This window comes from Venturia canescens, chromosome 6 (genome assembly GCF_019457755.1).
Source record: "Venturia canescens isolate UGA chromosome 6, ASM1945775v1, whole genome shotgun sequence".
In the NCBI taxonomy this organism is placed as follows: Eukaryota; Metazoa; Arthropoda; class Insecta; order Hymenoptera; family Ichneumonidae; genus Venturia; species Venturia canescens.
In genome coordinates, this window is record NC_057426.1 from 8,113,346 (window position 1) to 8,137,896 (window position 24,551).

The 24,551-nt window shown below is 41.1% G+C and overlaps 2 protein-coding genes across 4 annotated transcripts in view; one reads left to right on the forward strand and one right to left on the reverse strand.

Moving 5' to 3' along the window:
• The window catches only part of LOC122412350 (uncharacterized), a 131,490-nt gene that overhangs the window by 72,294 nt on the left and 34,645 nt on the right, over positions 1-24,551 (forward strand). The window contains exon 3 of the mRNA XM_043421821.1: positions 17,365-17,428. Within this exon, the coding sequence (XP_043277756.1) occupies positions 17,365-17,428 (64 nt within the window). The remainder of the gene's footprint in view (positions 1-17,364; positions 17,429-24,551) is intronic.
• Positions 6,497-8,675, reverse strand: LOC122412293 (uncharacterized). 3 transcript variants are annotated; one of them, XM_043421744.1, is made up of 3 exons: positions 8,520-8,675; positions 7,684-7,820; positions 6,497-7,611 (listed from the first exon to the last, which is right to left on the reverse strand). In XM_043421744.1, the coding sequence occupies exon 3, from the start codon at positions 7,572-7,574 to the stop codon at positions 6,861-6,863; it is 714 nt and encodes a 237-aa protein (XP_043277679.1). In that variant the 5' UTR covers positions 7,575-7,611; positions 7,684-7,820; positions 8,520-8,675; the 3' UTR covers positions 6,497-6,860. The 3 variants fall into 3 exon arrangements, with proteins under 3 accessions (XP_043277679.1, XP_043277680.1, XP_043277681.1); XM_043421745.1 differs by having other exon boundaries at positions 7,684-7,843; positions 8,520-8,671; XM_043421746.1 differs by having other exon boundaries at positions 7,684-7,837; positions 8,520-8,670.

Sequence of the window (24,551 nt, forward strand, 5' to 3'; positions counted from 1 at the left end):
AGGCAGAGGAAGAGTACAGGTGCGCTCTCTCTTCGTCTCTCTGTTGCTCTCTTCTTATCCTTTCTCCGCGTTCTTTTAACGCGGCTCTCTCGTCTCCGCGCTAAATTCCATGACGAGCTGAAGACAGAGAAAGGCAAAGAGTGGGATACAGTGTCCACGAGAAGGAGACGAGTTTTCGTATCTTCTCGCAGTTCTTCTTTCCGCCTCTTTCTCATCTCGCGGGCAGCAAACAAGTCGGAAAGGGTCCGATGGAGCTGGCCGGCAGCCTCACGAGGCAAATCCGCACAACCGAGCGATGTAAGAGCGCAGCCAGCGAGAGCTGCTCTCTGTGCCAGTCAGTCCAAGAGAGTAGAATGAGCATTGCCGAGGCAGGCGTGCCCGATGGTTACGGCAATCACCGCACATGCTTCCATCCGCGAGAGCTCCCGAGAACGTGCACACAAACAAAAACGTCTTCGCTGCTCTTATTAACGTCCATGTACTCCGTACAAGTATATAACACACATAAAAACCACGTATGTATGCATGTATACGTATTGTGACGCTCGGACGTTCGCCAGCAAGCGCACCAAGCATCACTCGCTACTCTACTATCCATTATTATGTCCGGCATATAAAATTCTCTCGAGTTCATATCCGCGTTGCTCTGCCATGAGAAGGAATAAGGAACACCGGGGCCACTTTGCCGCGGTGGCGAGGACGATGAGCGATCGTTAATCGTCCAGCGTCCACGCGCGGACTTCCGCTATTTCTCAATTAATGTATGCGTTGAAACGGTGACGATCGATCGAAAGTTTGATCGACTCGTTGAGCTCTGTTACACTCAGATCTTTTTCATTCTGATTGACTCCGATCAATTAAACTTTCCACAATCGTTTTAGTACACAATTTTATCACGTCGAAAGCACCGAGCTCTCTAATACGATTGGCCCATGTGCTGGGTTAAGTGGTCTTTATTTCTCGGTCACAGAGGAGAAATCGACTCAACGTTAACGAAAATTTAATATAAAAGCTAGCGGAGAATAAAATTATTCTCACCTGGGAAGAAAATATTCAAATTTAAGCGTTTCGTTATGATTAAACGCCTCTTTGACAACTTGACAAACTTGAAAAATTACCAAATCTGAATTTTCTTAAGAAAATGAATGAAATAAAGTTTTTCACTCATGATTGTGATTTCATGTTTGTTATTAACACACTCGCATATGAACATCCGTATCAGCAAACATGCATTCGTTTGATCCATTCGTACATGCACTGTTAAAAAAATTTTTTTCAAACAAGTAACTTTTTTTTAATGCAAATAAATGAATTACTTGTATATTATCTAGTAATTCATTATTGTTTCCATGTAAATATGTTTTTGACATAAATTTAATATTTTTATGAAAACAAATATAAATTTCTTAAAAATAATGGACCGTTAATAGACGAGATTGCACGTTCACTACAAACAATGCGTCAATTTAATTCGGCTGACTAAATAAAAATTTCGACAGAGCTTTCGAATTTTTGCAGCCAAAGTATGTTTTGTTCGAAATGAAAAAAATGTACAATCTTAATTTAGAAAGTAATTTCTTTCTTCTTCCTGTAATACAAATTTTTTCGATTAAAGTTTTTTATTTTTATACCGAAGAGTAATGCGATTGCTGGAATAAAAGTCAATTACTTGTTTCAAGTACGTTGCGTGTTTCCAATGAAAAATATTGCATATTTTTCATGAGTAATTTCCATGTATGTCATCAAAATAAAATATTGTCACCAAAAATATTATTTATTTACCACGAAAATATATTATTTGCTCTGGGCAGCAATTCTGTATTTAATTTAAATAACGGTATTTAGTTTCAAGAACCTTTATTATAACGACTAATCAATAACTGCCAAAAAAATGATTTATTGGACGTAAAATATTTTTTTATCCAACCCAAATGAAAATATTTTAGTAGCCAATGAATTTCCCTCAAATAATTTGAATTACTTGGAAAAAGAATTTTTTTTTAACAGTGTGGAATCTGTGCACGTATCTTCGGAAGTGGGTGAGTATTGCAGCGCCACTGGGCAAGGATCCACCTGCAGGGTGTGTCCAACACCCGTTGCTGCTCACACCCACGTAATAATTATCGCGACTGAATAAAGCACATTTAAACCAATAGGCACAAAAAGACGCACGCGTACCGTAATCTGAGATATTCAAGATATAAATCAAGCATGTTTTTACGCATACATTTTCGATCCCGAGAAAACAGTCCTCAAAATTTATTCGGTTTCATCATAATTTAATCATTATGCCGTAAATTGAGGTGCTCTCGAAGGTAGCGGAGTGAAAATAGCCACAAAACTTTCGAAATGCTGCATTCACATTTTTACGAATTATAGCGTATTTGCCAGGCACTGACTTCTCAATTGTTATGGGTCAAGCCCAACTTATCATTGCATCCACGCAGACACGTGGGAAATAGTTGACAGTTTCGAAATCGAAAATTCCCTGCGCCGTTTATCCGATCGCAATAAACAAAGTTTCAGCTTTTTTACCGCTGCGTGGTCTCGAACTTTTTCATTCTTATCGATTAAAATATGTCCGAAATATTCACTTCTGAAAATTTGGGAAAATGGATCATCGATACACACGCTTAAGAGAGAATTTCCGAGTCCATTGTTCCCACAAGCGATGCAACAATCCAACGGTTATACACACCAATCATTCAGATCCATTGGATCGCTGAGACGGATTCAGAGCAATCTGACGGAGCGATTCGAAGTTCTCTTCCCCCAACGTCAAGGATATGCCTCGGGCAATAGACCCTCTGTACAAGAGGATTACAATGGAAGCGCTCGCTGTCTGTAGCAATTCGGGGAATACGTCACTAGCTGGTCTAACGAACGAGACGTCCGTGGATGATGTCCGTACAACGTGAACCTAAAATTACATGCACCAACATTCATTCGTGTAACATCGTAAACGCGACACAATTGTGATGGATTTTCACGCTTGACACTTTTACGTTTTATTGAAACTCTCGTAAAATGAGCGAGTTTTTCACATGATCATTTTGGTTGAAACAAATAAACGGAAAAATGTTTGGGCTTCCGGATTTTTCGTTATATCTGCTTAACTTTCGAGTAGGTTCGATAACCGCGGCTTTGCTAAAAGTATTCATGAACTAACATTCGATGAGAAGTTCTCGCTTGTAAGCCCTTTGAATTGCGGTAGAGCAAAGATTACTAATTTTTAAAAAAATTTCTACGTTGCCATTGTTTTAACGTGATTGACGTGATGGCTGATCGGATTGAGAATATTACATTTGATCTGCTTACATGGATTTTCACTGGTATCGCTCAATTTTCGACGTTCTGTTTGAGGAAATAATATGTAGGTCGATTCTCAATTTCTTTACATTTTTCGATTCAAACTTCGCTTCAGCATGCAGTCTGCTTTACTTGAAGTAACGACGAGATAAAATGGGACAACATTGAAGTATGAATTGTAGTCGAGCTTTGCTCACATTTCAGAATTAAAATAACCGAATGTTTGTGTAACGCTTGCGTTTTGTGGCGCGTGAAACATAAACTGACCCACTGAGAGCAGCATTTGTCACGAAGAGCGAGGTGTCCCGGTTGCAAATAGCTGCAGCTTTCAAAATGTATTTCCCTAACAACGTCGACGTGGCCAATCGAGAAAAAGAACAATACAGTTCACCCCACTTCCCAGCGTGGGTCGAGAGTTTTTCGTTCCCGCCGATTTAATCGTTCGGAGAAACGAAGCGTTAGAAATTCGAAGCTTTCGATGTGCGCATGTGATGGATTGGCGTAGCGTCACAAGCCAGCGGTAGAAACATGAATCATCAAATTCTTCGAGTTTAAAAACATTGAAACTTTTCGTTCGATAATTCTACACGAATTGCAAGCCGAATGAGATCCAGAAGAATAAACCCACTTACAAAATCTGAGTATATCTGAAATTCAAAAAGGGTGGAGACCCCGGTACGTCGCTTCAGGTTTCAAGAGAGTTCCACTTTCAACAAACTGCTTAAAAACACTCGCACACGCACCACCGCACTACCATAAACGCACGCGTACATATTCACGTATTCGTTTGAAATCCAACAACGAAATAACGTATGTGAAAATAGCGTGCAGTGTACAGCATAATACGAAACACACGTGTTATGTTAGCGAGAATCGAAGCTGCGAGTAAGGCCCTCATTTATAAGTATACTTCCTAGACGCACGCAACGCGTGTATTCGAAACCTCACGAATGTCTCTGCGCAGTCTACAGAAGAGTTACACACCGTACAGAGTTAGACAGAAAAACAAAAAGGGGAGAGAAAGAGAAAGATGTAAAGTTATTTTGTACTTACATACAGGAACTACTCTACTGACACGTTCCATAGTATTTATGGAATGGCTGAAAACCCATTCAGGTTAGTCGATACGAATGGGTTTGTTTATATTAATGCAAATATCGTACGCGAATCGAAAGTATTCAGTCATTTTACGTGTATCGATGTCTCCGCGTTCCCAAATGGCGAAGACTGTAGAGAACCAAAAAAAGGTTGACTTCGACGTTGCTCAATTTTCAAGGCGTCGTGACACGAGCTCCTTCGACTTTTATAAGCGCGTTAACATGTCCATCGCTCTACCTGCTGAAGCAGCGCGCATGAACATAAAATCACGATTGACCATTGGCTACACGTACGCGCTCCCGCGTCTCTTTGGACTGATAGAGCAGCCACACGTGTACGAAGACTTTCAGTCCGCGAGGGCAGATTACTCTAGCAAAAGTACTCTCGCACGCAAACGCATATTGCATACTTACGGCGATATTTTTCTCTCCTTTTTATCGCTCTCAATAGCCACGTATAATGATGCCTCCGAGCGATTTCCGTCTCCAGCTTCTCCAAACATCGCGCATATATAATAATTTCACGAGAAACGCATGCACACGGAGGCGATCAAACACGCGCCCTGCTCGCGAACCTGCCCATGTTCATGCTCCACATGAGCCGTGTACTCAAGTCTGTCACCGCATGAGCAAACCATCCGATTTTTATTTCGACAAAACTCGTACGGCTCTCCACGCAAACGTCCGCCTCATACTCACGGGGCTTAGAAAAGCGAACGCGAGTTACTTGGACCCCTTCCAGTTATTTGGCGCACTCCGATGTCTCGGAGACCGCCATCTGTTTTAGAACAGCAAATATTTTCATTACGATTAATAGTGAAATCCTTTTCACTATTAGAGTGGAAGCTTTCCCTGGATTCGATCGACCGGAGACTCGTACGATCCGCACATTTCGTGAGTTTTCCCGTTTTATTTCCGGTACCCCATCCATTGAAATGCAACGAGCGACCGTTATTTTGAAAACGCAAGAAAAAAAATTCGTCTCGTTTTAGCCCCTCCTGAAACATTCAATTCTGCCATTCCCAATTTGTCAGTGTGTTTCTTATTTTCGTAGAAACTCATTTTTATTTCGTTTGTTAACTTTTCAAAAAATTTTGCTACTAAAGAAACGAATTTATCAATTTCAATGATTATTTGTGAGAATGTACTAAAACCACAAACGACGTTGTTCTGACTCGAACAAGGGAAGGATTCTTAGAGCAATAAACACCGATCCAGGTTCCACCTTTTGTGCAAAACGTATAGGATTCTCTTGTACGAAAGCATATTTCGAAAAACATGTTTTTTCGCCCCAAGACCTGAGCTCCAGTGAATGGATTCTAGGAAGATTCTTTTTCAATGAATCTTTCGATATCCTCAATTAGATTAACACGCTATACTAAACTGCTTCAAATAACACTGGATACAAAAAATAATGACGAACCATTGAGATGATAGTTTCAGTTTTCCTCATCAATTTTCACGCATATCACGATCGGAAATGTTTTATGACATTGAAAACACTTTTCTCGTGCATTTAGTGAGTGACCATCTAGCTCAAGAAATGGAAAAAGTCATAATTGCGTCTCGATGCACTCTGAGCGACGCGTATATGGACGATGTATGGTACAGGACGTGTAAGACAAGATGGAGAAAAATGGACGAAGGAGTGAGAAAAGGGGACTCGTAAATCGGCGTGTCGGATGTACTTTGCTGCGGTGTGAATTCGATCTCGTCGTTGGTACGTGCAAGCACCTATATGCGTTTCTACCAGCACTTCGACTCATCACGAAGTATATCTACAACAGCTTTGTTCAGGCGCATACGATTTGGATTTTCTTGGTGTGTGTGTGTGTGTGTTTGTGTGTCGGAATCCCTCGCGTGGCCCTCGAGAGAGGATTCTTCATCCTTATATGTTGTTTTCCCCGTATTCGTGCGACTTCTAATTCTCCACGAGTTCATGCACAACGAGGAATTCGGAAGACGCGTTTCCAAGTCACGTAAATCGTCGTACATTGCAATTTGCAATGTTTAGGATCGGTGGGACGACTCACTGGACTCGGAGCTCGGAACGGAAGAGAGAAATAAATAACGACGGAAAACAATGAGTAACCAAAAGTGATTTATGGAAATATTTATGGAAAAATACGTGTCGATGGATTCAGTAATTAATATAAAAAATAAATTTGTATTCATTATAAAAATAATTCATTTTTCAGATCGATTAAATCAAAGAATGAACGATAAAGTTTCAAACTCATCAAATTGAATAAATTCACTCGAGAGTTTCGGACTCGTTATTATATCGCACGCCATATTCATCGACAAATATAAACGCAGTGATCAAATGGTATGCCATAAAATCAGTTAAACATTGCCTGCAAGAAATAAGAAAAAATGTGGATTCTACATATCTTTGTAGCACTCGCAGCACCGATCTCTGATCGGAAACGATATTTTTTAAGTTGGTCCTCCTCAAGGGACCATATCTTCGATCGACTTCAAAATGATTCGCGGTTGACCGTGAGATTTCTTCGCATAGACGTGTCCGTTCTTATGCCATACATACGAATAACCCAATTGCGCCATGTTGCGTTTGGCTTGACGGAATAATCGATAGGTCGAAGGAGGCAACATCTCATTCAGGTAGACAGTCGATTGGCCAAAGGCAGGCGAACAATCTTCGAGTACTTGTGACCAAACAAAGTTTTTCTTCGCACGCCGTTTCTCCAAAACGTAATCACGCACTATGTCAGAAACGAGTAAGGCGACACAGGGAGCCCTGAACGGTTCTTGAGACTGCTCGGTTTGATTTTTTCCACGTTTGACCATTATCCTCATCGTTATAATATCCGTCGACCGTTCACCAATATCGAGAGCCTCGAAAACCTTCTTGAGAATAGTTTCCGGGGATAGTGTACAATCCGGTGGTATACCGGAGAGCACCACTTGGCCCGCGTGTGAAACATTTCGTACGTTAGCTATGCTGGCAACTGTGTCTTTCAGTGAATCGATTTTACTCTCCAAGCATTCATAGTCCTCCTTCAAAGATTCGACTTGCATCAAACAGTTGCTTAACGACGCCTCGATTGCACGCATTCGATGTTGAATAATAACCTCGGCGTATTCTGTGCTAGTGTTCTGAAGCGCTGCCGATCCGAAACCATCCTCAATATTTTTAGCTACCATGTTATCGGCGACCTTCGGCCCTGGCGTTTAAAAATTTCTGTAAATTCAAAGTACCGAATAAGCGACAGAACCAAACGGCAGTACGAGAGAGAAAGATGGTTCGTCATACCGAACAATGTTATCCTGCGATCCCATGATAACTCATCAGCTGATCTGAGCAAATACTTCGGCAGTAATCGTATCGCAGCTTCGGATTAAATCGTAGGGGCATGCGCAGCACACTCGAGTTCCTTCCTTCCAACAGCCCTGCAAACCTCGGCTCACTGAGACTTGAGATCGTTGGTATCAATAACATCAACAACGCGTACAGCCACGAATAAATATGCGAATATTGTAACGCAGTGTACGAGCGATAATAAGCAAATAAATACGCATGCGTGTTATGAGATTGTAGCAGAAATTTTGAGCATGAAAAAAATATTTCAGGTTAGGAACAATTGTAGGTTTTCATTCCCAAATACTTGGAAAGCGCGCAATTTGACTATTAAAATTATACATTGAAACTTGTTGCCTCGAGAATCGGGAAAAATTTTAGAAAGCATGGGCGGCTATGAAACAGAAAGATACAGGGACAAAAAAGTTTACAATAAAGTTCGATTACTGCCGTTACATTGTAGCGGAATATTGCTGGATGGAGTTCTAATGAACACCTTGAACCACGCGTATTTCGTGAAAGAATGTGACGTTTATGGCGATAGGGAATTAGCACGCGGAAATGAAATCTTCCACAATCCTGTACATCGCAGGAGATTCCAAGCATTTCGCTTCAATCATAAAAATTCGATGAACCACGCTCAAAAGTGTGCCAGAAGAATAAGAAAAGTGACAGAGCAACGATACAAAATGCCGGTTAAAACGGCAGGAAAATGCTGTTAAAAATACGTGGCTGTGAAAAATTTGAGGAAAACTGATTACATGAGAAACAACGATGGTACAAACACTCACCTTGCTTTTTCTTGATTCGCTTTCTCCTCTTTTTTGTTCCTCAATGCTCTTCACAATTCTAAAAGTAACGTTGACGTACACCTTCTGAATTAATCGACAAATTATTTAGATTCAGACAGCCTCGTGTGGTTGTGCGACGAATCATTGGAAAACAGGGAGGTGGAAAGAGGTGGGGAAGTGAGGACACACGAGCTGCGTGATCAATATCACCAGAGGGCTCTGGAGGTCTCGAGCAGTTGAATAGGGACCGTGCGCAGCGTCTATAGTGTCACTATGCGGCCAATTTAAAAACTTCCTAGGTGCAATTTGAAGCAGGCGCATATGAGAATTATTACTTTTCGCATTATTTAACGGAATAAAATTATTATTTTTTATCATGTCTCGATCGAGAAAATATTGTTGCATTCGAGAGTGCTCTAATGCACAATTTCGACACCGAGACATTGAAGTATCAGTAAAATTTTATTATTTCCCAGAGGGCACAGTCCATTCTCCATATGGAAAAGTGAGAAACGGACCAAATGGATCAAAAGGTTAAACACTGTCAATTCATCCACTAAACTTTCTGTTTCTACGACATTTAAAACGTCATTCGATTCAAACAGATTTTTTCCTTTTACGCCATTTTGATTTTGAATGCGATCATTGTTGATCGGACAAAAACCGTGTTTGATTACTTTAATCATTATTTTTTTTCGAAAAATTAATTATTTTCAGTGATTTACAGTCAAAATATCATCAGAAAAATAGCCCATTCAGACACGAGAGAGCGCGCTCATCGACTGTAGTGCTGCTCTCTATAGCTCACGCACGGTCCCTATTATTTGCGGCGGTTCATTCGAATGTTGCCGTAATTCCAAATCAACGATATATCCTCTCTTTTTTGAAAGAAAGTCCGATCAGAATGGGATTCAGGTTAATACTGTAAACTCGATAAATGTATCTTAATCATCCTTTACAAAAAATTCACAAATTTTTCGTATTCAGTGCAATTGCAATAATACCGAATAGCATTAATGGCAACTTTTGTGCTGTCAACAAAAGTCAGTCTCGACGTCATCGAAGCCTGTTGCAAAGTTCACTGTTTCACGTGCAGCAGATTTCTGCGCCGTTCGTGTGAAGTAGAGGAATAAAAATGAGAGGAATAATGTGAGGAGATCGAAGAGAAGATTTCTCGAGCGTTGCAGGTGTAATTGTACTGCTAGCCACAGTTGAATGTACGAGTGCATCTTAGCTCTTGGAAGATGAATGTGGGCGAAAGCAACGTCCGTTTATGCGATGCGAAAGACGCCGGCGCGAAAATTTGCAGTGGCAAAAGGCACAAAGGAAGTGTCATATTTGTTTATGCAAAGCGGGGAATTGTTGCTGAACCACGCGATTCAACGTATGGTTATACAATTGGACATGCGTATAAACAAGATTGTATTTAAATGCGTGTTCGGTGTGCATGTGTGTGCAACTACTGCTGGAACTTGTCGGCGAGAAGCCGTTTGATTTATGTCCACGGACGTCTTTATTATATTGTCTGGCATGGAATCCCTCTCGTGTAACTTACGCATTCTCTCTATCGCTTACTTTGCCGGTATCCGCGAACGGATGTGGGGAACCAGACGGAGAAAGAGAAAAATGACGAATATGGTAATAACGTGGAATGCCATATCATTAACCTTGTACACGACGAATAATTGTATTGTGTTTTCGATCTGTGAAAGAAATAAGAAAATGGCCGTGTGAATTCAGTCAGATAATGGAGACCCTGAATTTAATGGGAATCAAATTTATGCAGAATGAGTTTAAAGACAGTTTTGATGGATCTGATCGCAGTTTTTCTCAATTTGCATTCCAACTTTGGGCTTTAGCCCCAATTTAGGTGCCAGTTTCTCTGTTCATTGGATGCCAACGAGCATTGAACCAAGGACTCTGGAAGAGCAAAGTCTTTCGAAAAAAATAAAAGCAGGATACGTCGAGGTAAATTGATTAAGAAGAAAAAAGTTGGCAGCGTCCAATGGCCGCCAGCTCCACCGCAGCCAATTGACTCACAGCTCATGATAATCATTACACGAAATAAGTTTATGGCAAATTCATTGAGACGAAATTACTTAATTTTCCCTATCATTGAGGATTATCCATTGATTGGTTCTTGTCGTGATCGTCCAAGACAAAAATTGCACACTTCGAGGGAGATCGAGCGCGATGCGAATTCGAACGATCAACGATGATCTCGGCGACGAGAAATCGGAAGAAAGGTGGAGCGAAAAGGAAAGAAGAACTCTTGAGTGAAGTGATCTTACTAGATATATAAGCAAACGCCTCGGGATCCCGACAAATAATAAAGAGAGTCGAAGACGTCTCATTAGGGCGTGAGATAAGCCTGATTCGTGGCCCGGGGCCGCTGACAGCCGCCGATCGCTTCTTCTCCCTCTTCATCTTCGTTCTGCTCTTCATATTTTTCCTTTTCGTATTCTTCTCGATGAGCTCGTGCGCGCTTCTTCCACCGTCTTCCACCTTGACTATTCCGTCGATCTGATCGGATTCGCAACGCATCCGCTATCGGTGACGCTCTCGATGATCGCACTTCCATTAAGCCGCATAATTCACGCATTACGCTCAACCTACATCCGGTTCCGATATACATGCACCAGCATGCATTCCTCATAGAATTACTTCATTTACAGTTCGCTTCAAGATAAATAGCAAGAGTTAAGTTTAATCACAGATTTATTAAGCGTCTACGTTGCTTGATATCATTCTGACTTTGAGAAGATCGAGGAAACTTTTACAATGGCATTGATCAACGACAAAAAAAACAATTTTTGTATACAAACCTTCAGAGAACATATGAATCTACTATCAAAACTCGTCTGCTTGCTCGAGGAAAGTTATCAATTTATTTATCTGTCAGGTAACAGCAAAGAATTCTGAAAATAAAATTCGAGACAATTTTACTTAATCATCGCTATTGCTAACTGGAATAAAAACAATTTTAGTGCAATAGAAATTTCTCTTGAATTTTTCCACCCTCAAATTTGGGAGCTTCAATAAGTTCGGACGAGATTTTTTCATTGTTTTTGATCTTTCTTAAGAGATAACGACTCAACTCTCTTGAATTTAAATACCCCTCAGTATGCAGAGTTCGGCTCAGGGTCGCAGAAAACAGTTTTTTAAAATGACTCAAATTGCAAGCCCCACGAGCGTGAAGTCGACAATGAGTCAGTGGTACGAATAGGGAACGGGAAACCTGGCAGAAAAATATAAATTCTTCGAAAATTTTCAACACTTATCATTGCCAAAATACGTCACGCACAAACTCCATCAAACGTGCACACACTTTTGCTGTTCTTCGTGAGTAAAACCGAAAGAATTCAGAAACATTTCGAGCTGAGCTCGAAGTGTCCCGCATTGCGATATCCATTCTGTAATTTATTCCAATAAAACTGCGATTAATCAAGTTACGTGGCACAAGTAAGTGGTCTGCGATTGAAACTTTTTAACTTCAAGCATATCTCCTCGAAATATAATAAATTTTCATTCGCCATAGAGAATGCAATTATTCATCTACAAGTTCTACTAAATTTAATCAACGAGATGACAAATCCGATAAAATTCCTCGGTAATATAACTTCGCTGAATTCTAGAAAGGATTAAAAATCCACTGCACTCTCAGCCTCTTTTCTTAACGAGCGATTCCACCTTTTTTTTCACTTACACAATTAATTAATCGAGAGACTCGCGAGAGTTACGCTAACTGGTGACATACTGGTCGGTTTTATCTGTGAATTATTGTCGCCTTCCATATCCCATCGTTTCGCTGTATACAACCGTACTCCAGCAGTGCACATACAACGCTGCATTGCGACTAAGCTCGATCGAACGACTCAAGTCTTCGCAGGCATGTGTAAATTGTCTAAAAACTACGAAAAGGAGGTTTTCCACTGAATCGGTTGAATTTTATTTACTGAATCAATTTCACCTGCATCAGAATATCATTGGGCAATGCTTTATCTGTAACGTTCCACAGCATGATCAACAGAGTTGCCATGGCCAGAATAGAGCATTTCCCTTTTAGATCATTTTAGCATTTTAGATCGCCAGCTTTGCGAGTGTTTATTGTTTTACGGTTGACTCGATGAGTTTCGATTCCCATCGGAAAATCTTGTGAAAATTACACTTTACAGCAAACTGTACCGAGGCATTATCAATGCTTCGCGCATTAGTCCGAGTTGGCTCCACGAGCCAGGATTAATGTATATAATAAATCTGGTTTACCATTGTTCGGAATGATAATACTTGTGAAATTATTGAAATACCTGCTGCTGGTTGTATCGAAACTGGCTTCAGCTGCTTTTCGTTCAATCAGCTTTCCCGAATAGAGAAAATCGTAAGCTGCTCGCACTCGTCAAATCGTTCCATTTGTGCTCATGAAATGTTGAAGCAACCAGCGAGTAATAATGCAGCACTAAGTATAGGCACACTATTCTTGCATGAGGAAAAAAGTTATTAAATGAGCAAAACGTCTCTCACGGGGAGAGAAAACATTTCGATTTCTCTCCACATCCACTTCGGCGCAATGAATTATTGTCACTGTATTTTTTAATATTTTTCATGCAGCTTCAGCGCGATGAAGTTGCTGTCACATTAATAGAGCCGGTGTGCCTTCTCACGTTGTTACAGTTGTAAAAGTTGCAAGCCCGTTTGCTCGTAAAACTAAAGGTCCGTTGTGTGTAACAGCACCGATGTTCGTATGTATGAATTATACATATCAGAAGATACTATTTAAGGTCCGAATATAGCTATAAAGAAGAGTTAATCAGTGCCCCGACCACCGCCTTGTTATTGATCCGTAATTGAATGCCTCGATTCATTACTCGGTGATTATATTTCAACCCGGTGAGCTCTTTGCCCGAATTATAAGGCTCGATTCACACTTGGAAACTGCGGCTTCGATGATCTCTGCAGAAAAAATTTGTCAATAATTTGGCGCAACAATCTTTTTTTTTTGAGGAAGCTGATAATCGTCAAAAATCATATTGCGCTTTATTATGACCGATTGTTAATGTTGCAACTAATGAAAATGAGTTTCGAAAGAAAATCTTGAAAAATTGTATATTTAAAAAAGTAATGCCAAGGCATTTTCACATCGAAGATCTCACCGCTTCGCGGTGTTAAAACGTGCTTAGTTTTTCTTACGTCGCTATACTGAAGGTAAAAATATGTTAATTAAAACCATAAATTGTTGAATTTTGCAATAATAATGTCTCCTTATTTCGCTTGCGTCGAGGCTAATCTATGAGATAATCTAAATGTGTTCCATAAATAAATGAGGAAAAAAATCATAAATCCATGTCACCCGACGGAGATTTTTCCCGCGTGTAGTGTGCAGCTCTATCGCCGCGGTTTCTGACTGCAACATTCCCACGAGCTGTCACTACTCGGGCAAGCGTTGGTGCATGCGACGACCACAACCAGCAGATCAGACGACTCTGAAAAACCTTTCGCCATTCCTGCGCGCATAAGAGCCCGAGAACCGATGCAAACTTGTCGTTAAAAATATTCAAATAATAATAATAAACAAATTATTAAAATAAAAAGCGCTCTTCTAGTCGTATTCGTCGTCACTGTCTTTAAGTCGTGTGCGACCGCGCGTCGAGAGATCGTTCAATTACCCAGTCACGTCAGATTGCATCCTTAAAACCGATAAACTCAATAGTTGAAAGAGCCTGTCGCGAGAGCCAGCCGGGCCCACTGCCTTGCCTTTCTCTAATATCTTTCCTATCCACAGGGTGTACCAAAATACACATACACCCAGACTCCACAAACCTCTGAAAGGCGAAAGGGTATTTGGCGAGCTCATTACTCTCGCTTACATTCGTTCATAATTAACAAAAGAATACATTTTTCCCACAAAATATAATGCACCGACTCTATACATTGTTTTTCCATCAACAATGTTCTCAAGTAACGTTTAAAAAAAAAACTGACAGTACGAGACAAAGCTCAACGTTCCTGAACCTGAATTTTCATTGATCGCTCTGGATATCTACGAACGAAGAATGGAAAAAAATAGTGATAAAAGTATAGAAAATGCATTGAACTCTTGGTGATTATCTCAAATAACTTGGGACTGTAGTCGGTCATAAAATAAACAGGTAAAAAGAGAAAAATAGGTTTTGATGGATGATAAAGACGAAAATCTTCGTCCCATTCGTTCCTCGTTTAACTGACGATCTCAAAGTCTCAAAATATTTCAATATTCGTATCCGTATCACCCTGTATGAAAGCTGGAAACCGACAGAAATCATGCAAACATTTGTTATAGATAGTTAGTTGTAATAGGTGCTGCATCGAGATATGCTTTTATGTGACCACGCGATATGGGTTTTCCGGAGTTGCACAGGCCACGAAGAGAGTCGCGTGATATCGCGGGTAATTTTGTAATCGGGCATGTGCATTAGGGTGCAAGATTTCCAACCACCGGAGAGTCTCGATTATACATTTTATATGGGGCATTAAGATGGTTGGTGAGATTGAAGTGCAGATTTTTGAGTGATAAGTTTCGAAACCGTGTAATTTTCCTATTCAATTTAGTGCCAGCCTTATTAAAATATATTATTTTTTTCATTTGATTTCGCAGTTGGTCCGGTTGATCAGCCTTTCGAGTAGGACATTTTTGTCGACAGTATTTGCATTTGAAAAATTTCGAAAGAGCTCATATTTTCCTTGACTCGTATAATTTTATTTACTTTTCAATTAACCTTGTTGACTCCGCCTCTTTTAATTGCGATGCAGTTTCATTTTGATTGCTTTACAACGTTTGAGTTAAGTGTTGTAATAAAACCTTCAATTTTTTATGCCCATTGGCTCACATGTTCAAGCGTAATCGCGCTATAAATAATTGGAGTGAAAATACGGATGAGTCACCTTTAAGTACGAATTTCACTTTCTTCAACCGGTAACGCACAGCAATTTGCATGCTTGCAGATTTGTCATGATTTTTATGGGCACTATTTTTAATTTCTCTCAACCAAACACAAATTTATGCCACAAATAATTGTTTTTATTCCGCATTTGTTAAATCTTGATATTCCCAGCTGTTTTTAGCTTTCACCAATGCTCACTCTGACCTCCCATTAAATTTTCCACGACTACGAATAAAAAAGTCTGATTTCTTGCATTAATAAAACATCGATCTTCATTTCCTAAGCACTGCCATTGCTTCGAGCTCGGAATTCCTTTTTTTTTTCAAAAAAAAAAAGAAAAGAAAAAAACACAAGCTCGATCTACTCTCTCGTTTTACACAAAACCCTCGCAATGCTTCCTCCGACAAACTAATTGAACGGCTCGAGCACTTCGATTCTACGAAATTCAAGAAAAAGTGTATGCGCGCGAGAGAAAAAAACGTCATCTGATCGCACGACCACGCAATAACGTCCCTTTTAATCGAATCGATACAAATGCGCGTTTCCTTATGACATAAATTTCATACAATATTGTGACGTGATTCACGAAACGATAATCGCAACTCTTTCTTACTGTCGCGAGATATACTCGGGTCTGTTGTGAATGGGGTCTTATGTGTCCGCCTCGGCGTGCGTTTGTGCATTGCCAAGCAGAACATGTGCGAGTCAACGGGGTCCCAGAACTGCACCGACGCTCTGATGCACTCCGCTCCGACGATTTCATGAATATTCATACATTTTTCTCTACTCTCTCTTTCTTGTTAGTCTCTCGCGCGCTGTGCCGATACGAATCCGATGCAGGCGAGATCGGCTCGTGTAAATAAACCTCACTCGTATATAGACATCAATCTCATAATAAAATCATTGCTCCTTCACACTTTAGTCCTTAAACTCTTTGGCACAATGTACTTGCATACGATCCTCGAGCACGTGCAATCTGGACTCGATGGAGACTAGTATTCACGCAGAATATTATTTACAGGGAAGGAAACTACGAAAGGGTTTTATCACTGACATTAATCAATCATCATCATTTGTGAATTAGCGTTGAATTTGAAATTCCGATTTGTTAACGCGGCGCATTTTCCTCTTGCAAGTTCATTGCTACGGAATATTTTCTTGGCTTCTTTGACGAAGATTAATCCCGAATGATCACAATCAACGTCCGTTGATCTAAAAAAATGTGTGAAGGTTCTTGTTCTAGGGGCGATCCTCGAATTAGGAAACTTTACGAGCGAAGCTTCCTGGAGTGGTCAATCACCGTGCCTTCGGAATAATTCCGTAATGATTTCACATAGTGAGCGAAACGCTGAGTTTACACCTGGGCATAATATGCAACGGACAATTCGGGTGCGTTGCTCCCAATTTGTCACACATCGCGGCATTATGCCGCATTTTTCTTTAATCAAGAAACCCATCGTATACGGGACGAGTGATCTGTGTTCTAAAGGAGGAAATGGATGAGCATGATGAGGGATGAGAACACTATTAAAAACTCGCGCTTTTTTTTTACTTAATCGTCATTCGGAAGACGTTCTAGGATGCAATTATTAGCCTGCTTTGTACTTTGTAATTATTTCGTAATTACATCGAAAGGCAAGGCTGCATGAGACAGAGGTCTTGTTACGTCAGCCTTCAATGGCTTACTACTGAGCCCTAGAAATTCATGCTTTAAAAAGTCAAGTGAATTTCATTTATTCAGTGGAAGAACGTGTTACCGAATCAAAAAAGTTCGTCAAATTACGTAGACATGGATAGTTTTAAATAAAAGTTGCAGAAGATCAAAGTAACTATTTCAGGATTTAAAATTCTTACTTTTTCCATTTTTATTATTCACGGTAATGAAATGTTTTATCTGATCGTAATTCATTTGTTTTTCACCCACGCAGCGTGATCGAGTCGCCGCAACAAATGACGCGGTTCCCTCATGACGATGCACCGAAGACGGATGCGGTGAGTACTCACGTATGAGTTTCATATCGTTACCCCTTAAATAATTAGGATTTTCTGTTCAAAGTCAGTCCAGACAAACTGATTCAAATTTATAGTCATTTACTTGTAATAGATAAGTTTGAAAATTACGGTTTTTCGTCTTCCAATTAATGACGAATCCTTAGCGAACAGCGAAATTTTCATGAGTCAATGATCCGATAAATCGAGACACTCCATTTCCGCGTAGTGCGCACAAAGTTGAGTACTTTTATCAACTTTTTTGTGTCTTTTTTTTGCGTTTTTATAACCGTGAGATTCTGCCATGATGGCGGAGTGAAAGACTCGGCTATTCGTTATGACGAATTACAGTCGCATTCCACAAACCTGAAAAATGTACATTGCAATGATCCGGATTTTTATTGAAGATTTTTACGATCGTTACGATTCTCGGTGCTCGAAGTATTGCCTCGTAGTTGAGGGATCAAAACTCTTCACGGCACATATAACGAACTATACTCGTACGTAAAACGCTGACTGCGAACGACTTGTCGGGGTCATTTTCAGAGATGGGATTGCATATCATGAGGAAAGATTCTCATATCGTCAGCGACATGAAAGAGAGAAAGAGGAAGGAAAAGGAATAAATGAGAGAGAAAAAGAGAGAAAATTCCACTGGCTTTTTCATGCAAATGTCTCCTCTTACAATCTTATCGTCCTGATGTCGTATGCTCTGCCGGTGCTTTCTTATCGGTAAATGTCCTGCGGTACACGTACCGATTCCTTTTGCTCTTCCGCTTTTTGCCTGCGCCCACTACCGGGTCATTTACGCGACAATTTTTCACTAGGAGCAGACGACACTCCTTTACCACGCAATGATAATATTTAATCTTTTCTGCCTCGGAAGTGTTGAATATTTCATTGAATTTTTATCATCAAACGTATCACGTTTTTATCTCCCTAGAGGTATTTATTGAATCGTGAAAATATATAAAACGAAGTAGGTACGTAGTACAAAGATCGAATGAGTAGCTTTTCATTGGTGTCGAGTAGTACTTGACTTCTTTTTAGGTGTTTATCAATTAATTTATCAATTAATTTCTTTTGTTTCAACGATTTAGGGACTTTTTATATGAGCATGGAGCAACCGAAGACACAGAGCAGTTAGGACCTTGAGGAATGAAGAGTAATATTTTGAAAAGGATTCCGTTTACTTCGTGATTTTGTCGATGCCGATCGCAATAGCTGTGCGAGGCGCCGTACAGCCGATCGTTTGAGTAGAAATATCGAAAGATCCTCGAGCGGTAAAAAGGACGCGTTTTACACGCGAGAATCTCTCATTCTCGTTTTTTTTCTCTCGCGACTGTTTCTTGCGTATCTTGGTCGCGTCGTACAAACTGCAAGATTCCTCTCTCTCACCTTTTCTTTCTCGGTGCAGCATCATCATGGCCTTAGTCCTCTCTTTGCTGCCGTATAGGCCACACGATATCGTCGTCAAGCGATGAACAGAGCGAGGCTTGGGCCAAAGATACCAGCTCGAGGTCTAACACGACTTTGGCTTTCCGCGCGATGGGACACACGAGGTCTCCGGAAGATTCTCTGTTCGTGGTCCATGAGAGCCGCGCGAGGAAAGAAGAAGTCGACGAAGAAGAAGAAGAGGAGAGGTGCGTGTCCTCGCGGACACGGCTTGCCCATTAGGTGGACCCCGAGCTCCATCAGATTAGATTCCGTTTCGTTTCACGCTCCATTCCGTTTCGTATAAACTACGTTGCACTATACAGTACTCACTCTCCTCTTGTCTCCCCTCTCTCTCTTTCTCTCTTTTCTTTCTCGCTTCACCATACACTGTTACGGACTGGACGATGGTGGATCGACCTTGCAAAAGGTGCTCAGTTACAATACGATATGAAAAGCTGTCCAAATCGACGAGAAACTGCAACCACTCGGACGTGCTAATATCGAGTGTCAATTACGATTATCCAACTATCCATTTTTATTCAATCTTTTTAAATGAAGATTCCAAAACATTTATACCAAAAGTCGAATTCCATTCTGTCCAAAGATAGATGCCTTGATCGCGTCCTTATATACGTGTGGTCGCATAGTGGCACGAGTATCCAGAAATCACGATGTAATGTTTGACTTTGATCCAGGCAATGATTTTGACACGATGCAAAATGGAATAATCTGAGATACTCGACGTCACTCTGTTTCCATAAACTTACCAGTCAACTTGTTTCTTGCGTCAATCGTTCCCAATCGCGTCTCCTGACAGAAATTTCAAAAAACATTGAAACCAAGAGACTTGCGAGCATCGAAAAAGACTTTTTTGTTTCATTTCAACGCCATTGTTATTCTCGTTAAACAAGTTCATTTTCAATTCCGTATTTGTTGGTGAAATTCATGTGAAAAATAATTGAAAAATCACGACTGTTTTCCTGGATCTCCTTTGACGGAAAAACAAACTCGCGTTTTACGCGACTTACATACAAGCCGAGTGATTTTTTCGGCCTCTCCCCTCTGTGTCTTCAACGTGCTCTTTCCCCTACTTTCTTTACTGCTTCTGCTATTGCCGCGGTACATGCCGTGTACAGGGCAAACCGTATAAGTAATGCGCGGAGCCAGGAGACGACAAGGAGCCAAACGTGACACAGCACACGCTCGTTCCGACACTATGGAGCGAGCAGTCCCCAAGTGTCCCGAAGACAGAAACCGATATATCACAGCAAAAAGCCAATTGAATTTATTCTCCTAACGAGAGTGTGCGTACTTATCCATGCGCTGCGGAAAACCGGTAAATGTCAAGCCCCGAAAAAAATCTCCGAGATTCTCGACGGAAAAAATTTGATACTTGGGATTTACATCGATTCTCCATTGTTTATCAGTTTAATCGTTATACTTGCTGCGCACTTATCAGAAGGCTCGGTGCCCGGACCACGCAAAAGGAACATAAAATCAGAAATCTTTTCAACATTTTTCTTCTAAAATGCGTACTTCCACATCCGTCAATTTCCATGATTCCCCCAAAACTTTCTGTTGTAGAAAAAATATGAAAATCCATTTGATTACTTGCTTTTGAATTCGTATCGAGTCGATAGGAGCGATACTAAGCGAATCTCGAAGACTCGCGAGCGCCTCGTGGAAGCTTGAAGAAGAAAGAATAGGTCGCGGGGAGGGTAAATGAAGAAAAAAGAAGAACAAGGAACTGGACCTGCACGCGAGACTGCGGTGGCCGGTTGTCGGTGCGCTATCTCCTTATAGCCCTTTTGCCACCCAGGCTTGCCACACATTTTCCCTGCCTCCGTCGCACTCGGTGAATTCAGTTACACACAGTCGCCTCGATCGTCGTTGGAAGCAGTGCAACGAGCAGCAAAATTTCCGAGTTTCGCGGATCTTCGTGAGTCTTTCAGTGATGTATATCGAGACCTTGGCGACAATCATCGCGGCCCCCGTGGCTATGCATCTACCCATACACATGGCATCGAGATTGCGCTGCCGGTGAGCCAATTACACCGGCCGTACGCATGCCAACACTTTCGTGACTTCTTTCACGATTTATTTCACACCCTTCCTCCAGTTTTCTCACACCAACCATTTTCTTCAGCTCCAATATCTTTTCATTTCATTTCTATGCTCGAAGACCTTGAATCTCGGACCGTGCATCGGGCCTCTGAGTTCGGAAGATAAATTCCGACAGGGACTATCTACTGTGACAATAAAAGCAGTTCAATTATCGATAGGATAACAAAAAAGGACTAAAACCGAAAGAATTTATTCGGTTCGAGCACATCCAACAATTGTCACTGCGATGTGTTCCCCCCTTAAAATATGTATACGCGCAATGTACATATTTACACGTTTGCCGCAGTCACGTAGCTATAATTTCCTACGTACCTCGGGATCCCTCGTAGCTCAGAGATAATGCGTTAATAATATACCATATAAATCGTCCTATCAGACGAATAAGTCACGAGGAATGTTCTTTCGTCGCGCGGGCTCGTTTGCGGAAGTTGTTTCAAATTGTTAGGGAAGACTGCACCGAGAGATCGCCAAGATTGCGTATTTTATATGCGTATGGGTTATAACACGTGTGTGCACAGGATACTCCACGTCAAATCGATGGAGGAGTCGCATCCGTGAATTTGATTTATTTGTTTCGATACGAGATCAGTTTACAAGGGCCTGTGAACGCCACTCGACTTATTTACGACTTTCCCATGAAAATTGGCAAGTTAATAATCGAAATCATGCAGAAACGGTCTCCACTCGTGCTCGACATGACCCGGAACATGCTGTGGAATAACGCAAAGAATTTTTGATAACTTTGACTTTCGATCGAAGGTACAAATCGAGCCTCTGTTACTCCCATTGGAGACAATAGTCAAGAGCTCGACTCCTTCGGTATGGAAAAACCTTTGGATAAACATACACTGGACATAAATGTATTGTAAAAGTCCCATGAAGTGAGGATACGAGGAAATAGGTGTTTCTCGAGGTTGGATACCGGTGCAAGCACACACGTGGGCATAAGAAGAGGGCCGTGTGCGCACAAGAGTCATTTCGTGTCGTGTCGCGCGGTCATTACCGTAACCAGTTATCACACAGTGTATAAGAACGTTAACGCTTATCACGTGAGAGCCAACACCTCGGCAAGCTTCGTAAGAATCGTGAGCTCTTCTCGCACCCTTTTCTTCCCCCACGAGAGTGAGTATCACAGCTAAAAAGAAATGATAAAAATAAGAAGGGAAAGAAAAAGAAAACGCGGCCTGCCGGGGATAAAAGAAAAGCAGATACGGTCTCGATGTTTGTGAGCCTCGGGGGATTCTGGAAACAGTAAAATAGCCACGCGATACGGGCAAGCATCCGGCACATGCGAGCAAATCGTTTCCAACTCTCGAAAATCTCGTTCCAATTTTTTTTCCTCTCACTGTAATCGAGCTCATCGTTTCCAATCAATGTTTTTTCCGTGCATGGGCACGAGATGTTCATTCGTTTCGAAACATTTCTCAGCTACAAGTTCTTGAAAAATCTCTGTCGATACTCATCTACACAAAACAAATTTGAACTATTTGAAAAAACGTTCGAGTATGTGGCCGTTGAAACGGGATCTTGGTCATCCTGAAATTTCTCTCCCAATTCGTGCTCACCGCCTCTTTGCATCCAAAGTCATTACACTAACGGTGATACCGTTTCCTGAATACATTTCTATCGACATTTGATATAATTAGTTTGAAACTAATGGTACAACGCAAAGTGTTCCATGTTAAGGTACCGTGAGGATGAATTACCTTCGGAAAAGAGCACATTTGGATGTACAGACATTAGCGAAACTGTACTTTTCCTTTCCATCATCAAAATCCGATCGCCAGACAACTTTGCTCCTTACAATCTCTGAAACTCGACGAAAGCAACCCCCTAAAAGTTGCTTCTACAGTGGAAATGCTATTGAAAAGTTGCAAAAAAAATCTGCACATCAGCTCCCCTCGGTACACGCCATCTCTCGCTCTCTCCCTCTACCATCGTTTTGACCGGAAAACTTTCAGCTCATCCTGCGAAATACACGCTTGAAACTGCCCCAGAAACTCTTCTTTTACCCGCGGCAATTCAGCAGCGGAGGTCGCAAAGAAATTGCCGGAATTCGTTGAATCCAGTATCAGTAAGTATTGGGTCATGCAACTCGATAAAATTTCTCTCTAGACTTCACCCAGTTCATGAAGCTCACTGACGAACCATTGAATAGCATATTTAGTCCTATTTCATCCCTCCAAACGAACCCATCGTTATATATCAAGTTCTCGCAGCTAAAACGAAAGCAAATTTGGCAAACAAGAGCGTGACAGCAGCTAGAAACGACTGATTAAATTTAGGAAGCAAAATTCAGTGATTTGAAACGCTGAGCGTAGGTTAGAAACGCTCCAGTTGGACCAGAACAGAAAGACTTTCGATCCGTCTTCAGAGGATATCAGAATTTATCCCATTTCCAAAATGTTAGATTCTATTTACCTTCTAAACTTGGAAAATGATTTTAGGGACACTCTGTGTGTTCGCTCGGGGGGCTTCGGGGTTTTGCCCAGTTATTTGAGAGAGAAAGCGAGTGATAAAAGAGAATTCACGAGAAGGGCAGTATCGGGAACATCAACGTGCACAGAGGCAGCTAACGTCTTTCTCATCTGCGATCCTGCGTTCGCCTGTATACGTATATATACGTTGAGTGTATATAGAGAGATAGCCAACTCCGAGAGATAGCTACCTCGGAGGTATTTGATATTGACTTCTCGAGGCGCGGCTACGGCTTTGAAGTCCTCTCTTTCCCTTTCCTGAAATACACCGTGTTATTTCATCCCCCCACAGCCCCCGTGTGACCACCCTTAGCCGAACCCCTTGTGCCTTTGCATCCTCTCACTTCCCTCTTTGCTTCCTCATCACCAACACCATCAGCCACTCCCTCCCACGTTTAATTAAAAAGGTTCGAACCTCCGCTTTCTTCACGGCCATCTCGGAAGCGTAGATATACACGTGCTTAACCGTTTATCCGTTTGCAACGTTACTGCGTCCTGCTCAATATTTGCGCATACAGGCGAGCACTCGATTACTTATATCGATGTCTTTGAAGCAGTGATTCTGGTGCAGCTCCACAGTAAGCGGGTTATTTTTCAATGTGCTTTCACCGAATACCGATCGCGGAAACGGGACAAAGATTTTACAAATTTCCAACACACCGTTTCGTGTACGGACGAGACAAAAATATGAAGAAATTTCAAACTATAATGATTAAACGTTTTGAAAAATGTAAGAGCAAATGAGGAAAATGCGGATTTACGAATTCGCTGCTGAACGTGTAAAAGCATTGGTAATCGAGAACGTTCCATGATAAATTCAGTTTTGTGATTACGTTCACGAATAATATGTACTATTTATATATTTGGTGAATATTCAGAGATAAATTTTTCCCTTTCTCAGTAATGTTAGCAGTGAAAAATCTGCATTAAAAATCAAAGCAACGAACTCATCGCGTGTTTTCGACCTGGAAAATGTACTTTCGCATATTCGAATTAATCGACGAAACAAATGTGCACGCTTCTGTTGCCGGTTACCACGGAGCGATCAACGTTTTTTGTGCTGCTCCCAGACCGACTGCACAATCACG

Excerpts from the sequence above, each read along its gene's own strand:
- LOC122412293 (XM_043421744.1), bottom strand. The coding sequence starts at position 7,574 with ATGGTAGCTAAAAATATTGAGGATGGTTTCGGATCGGCAGCGCTTCAG.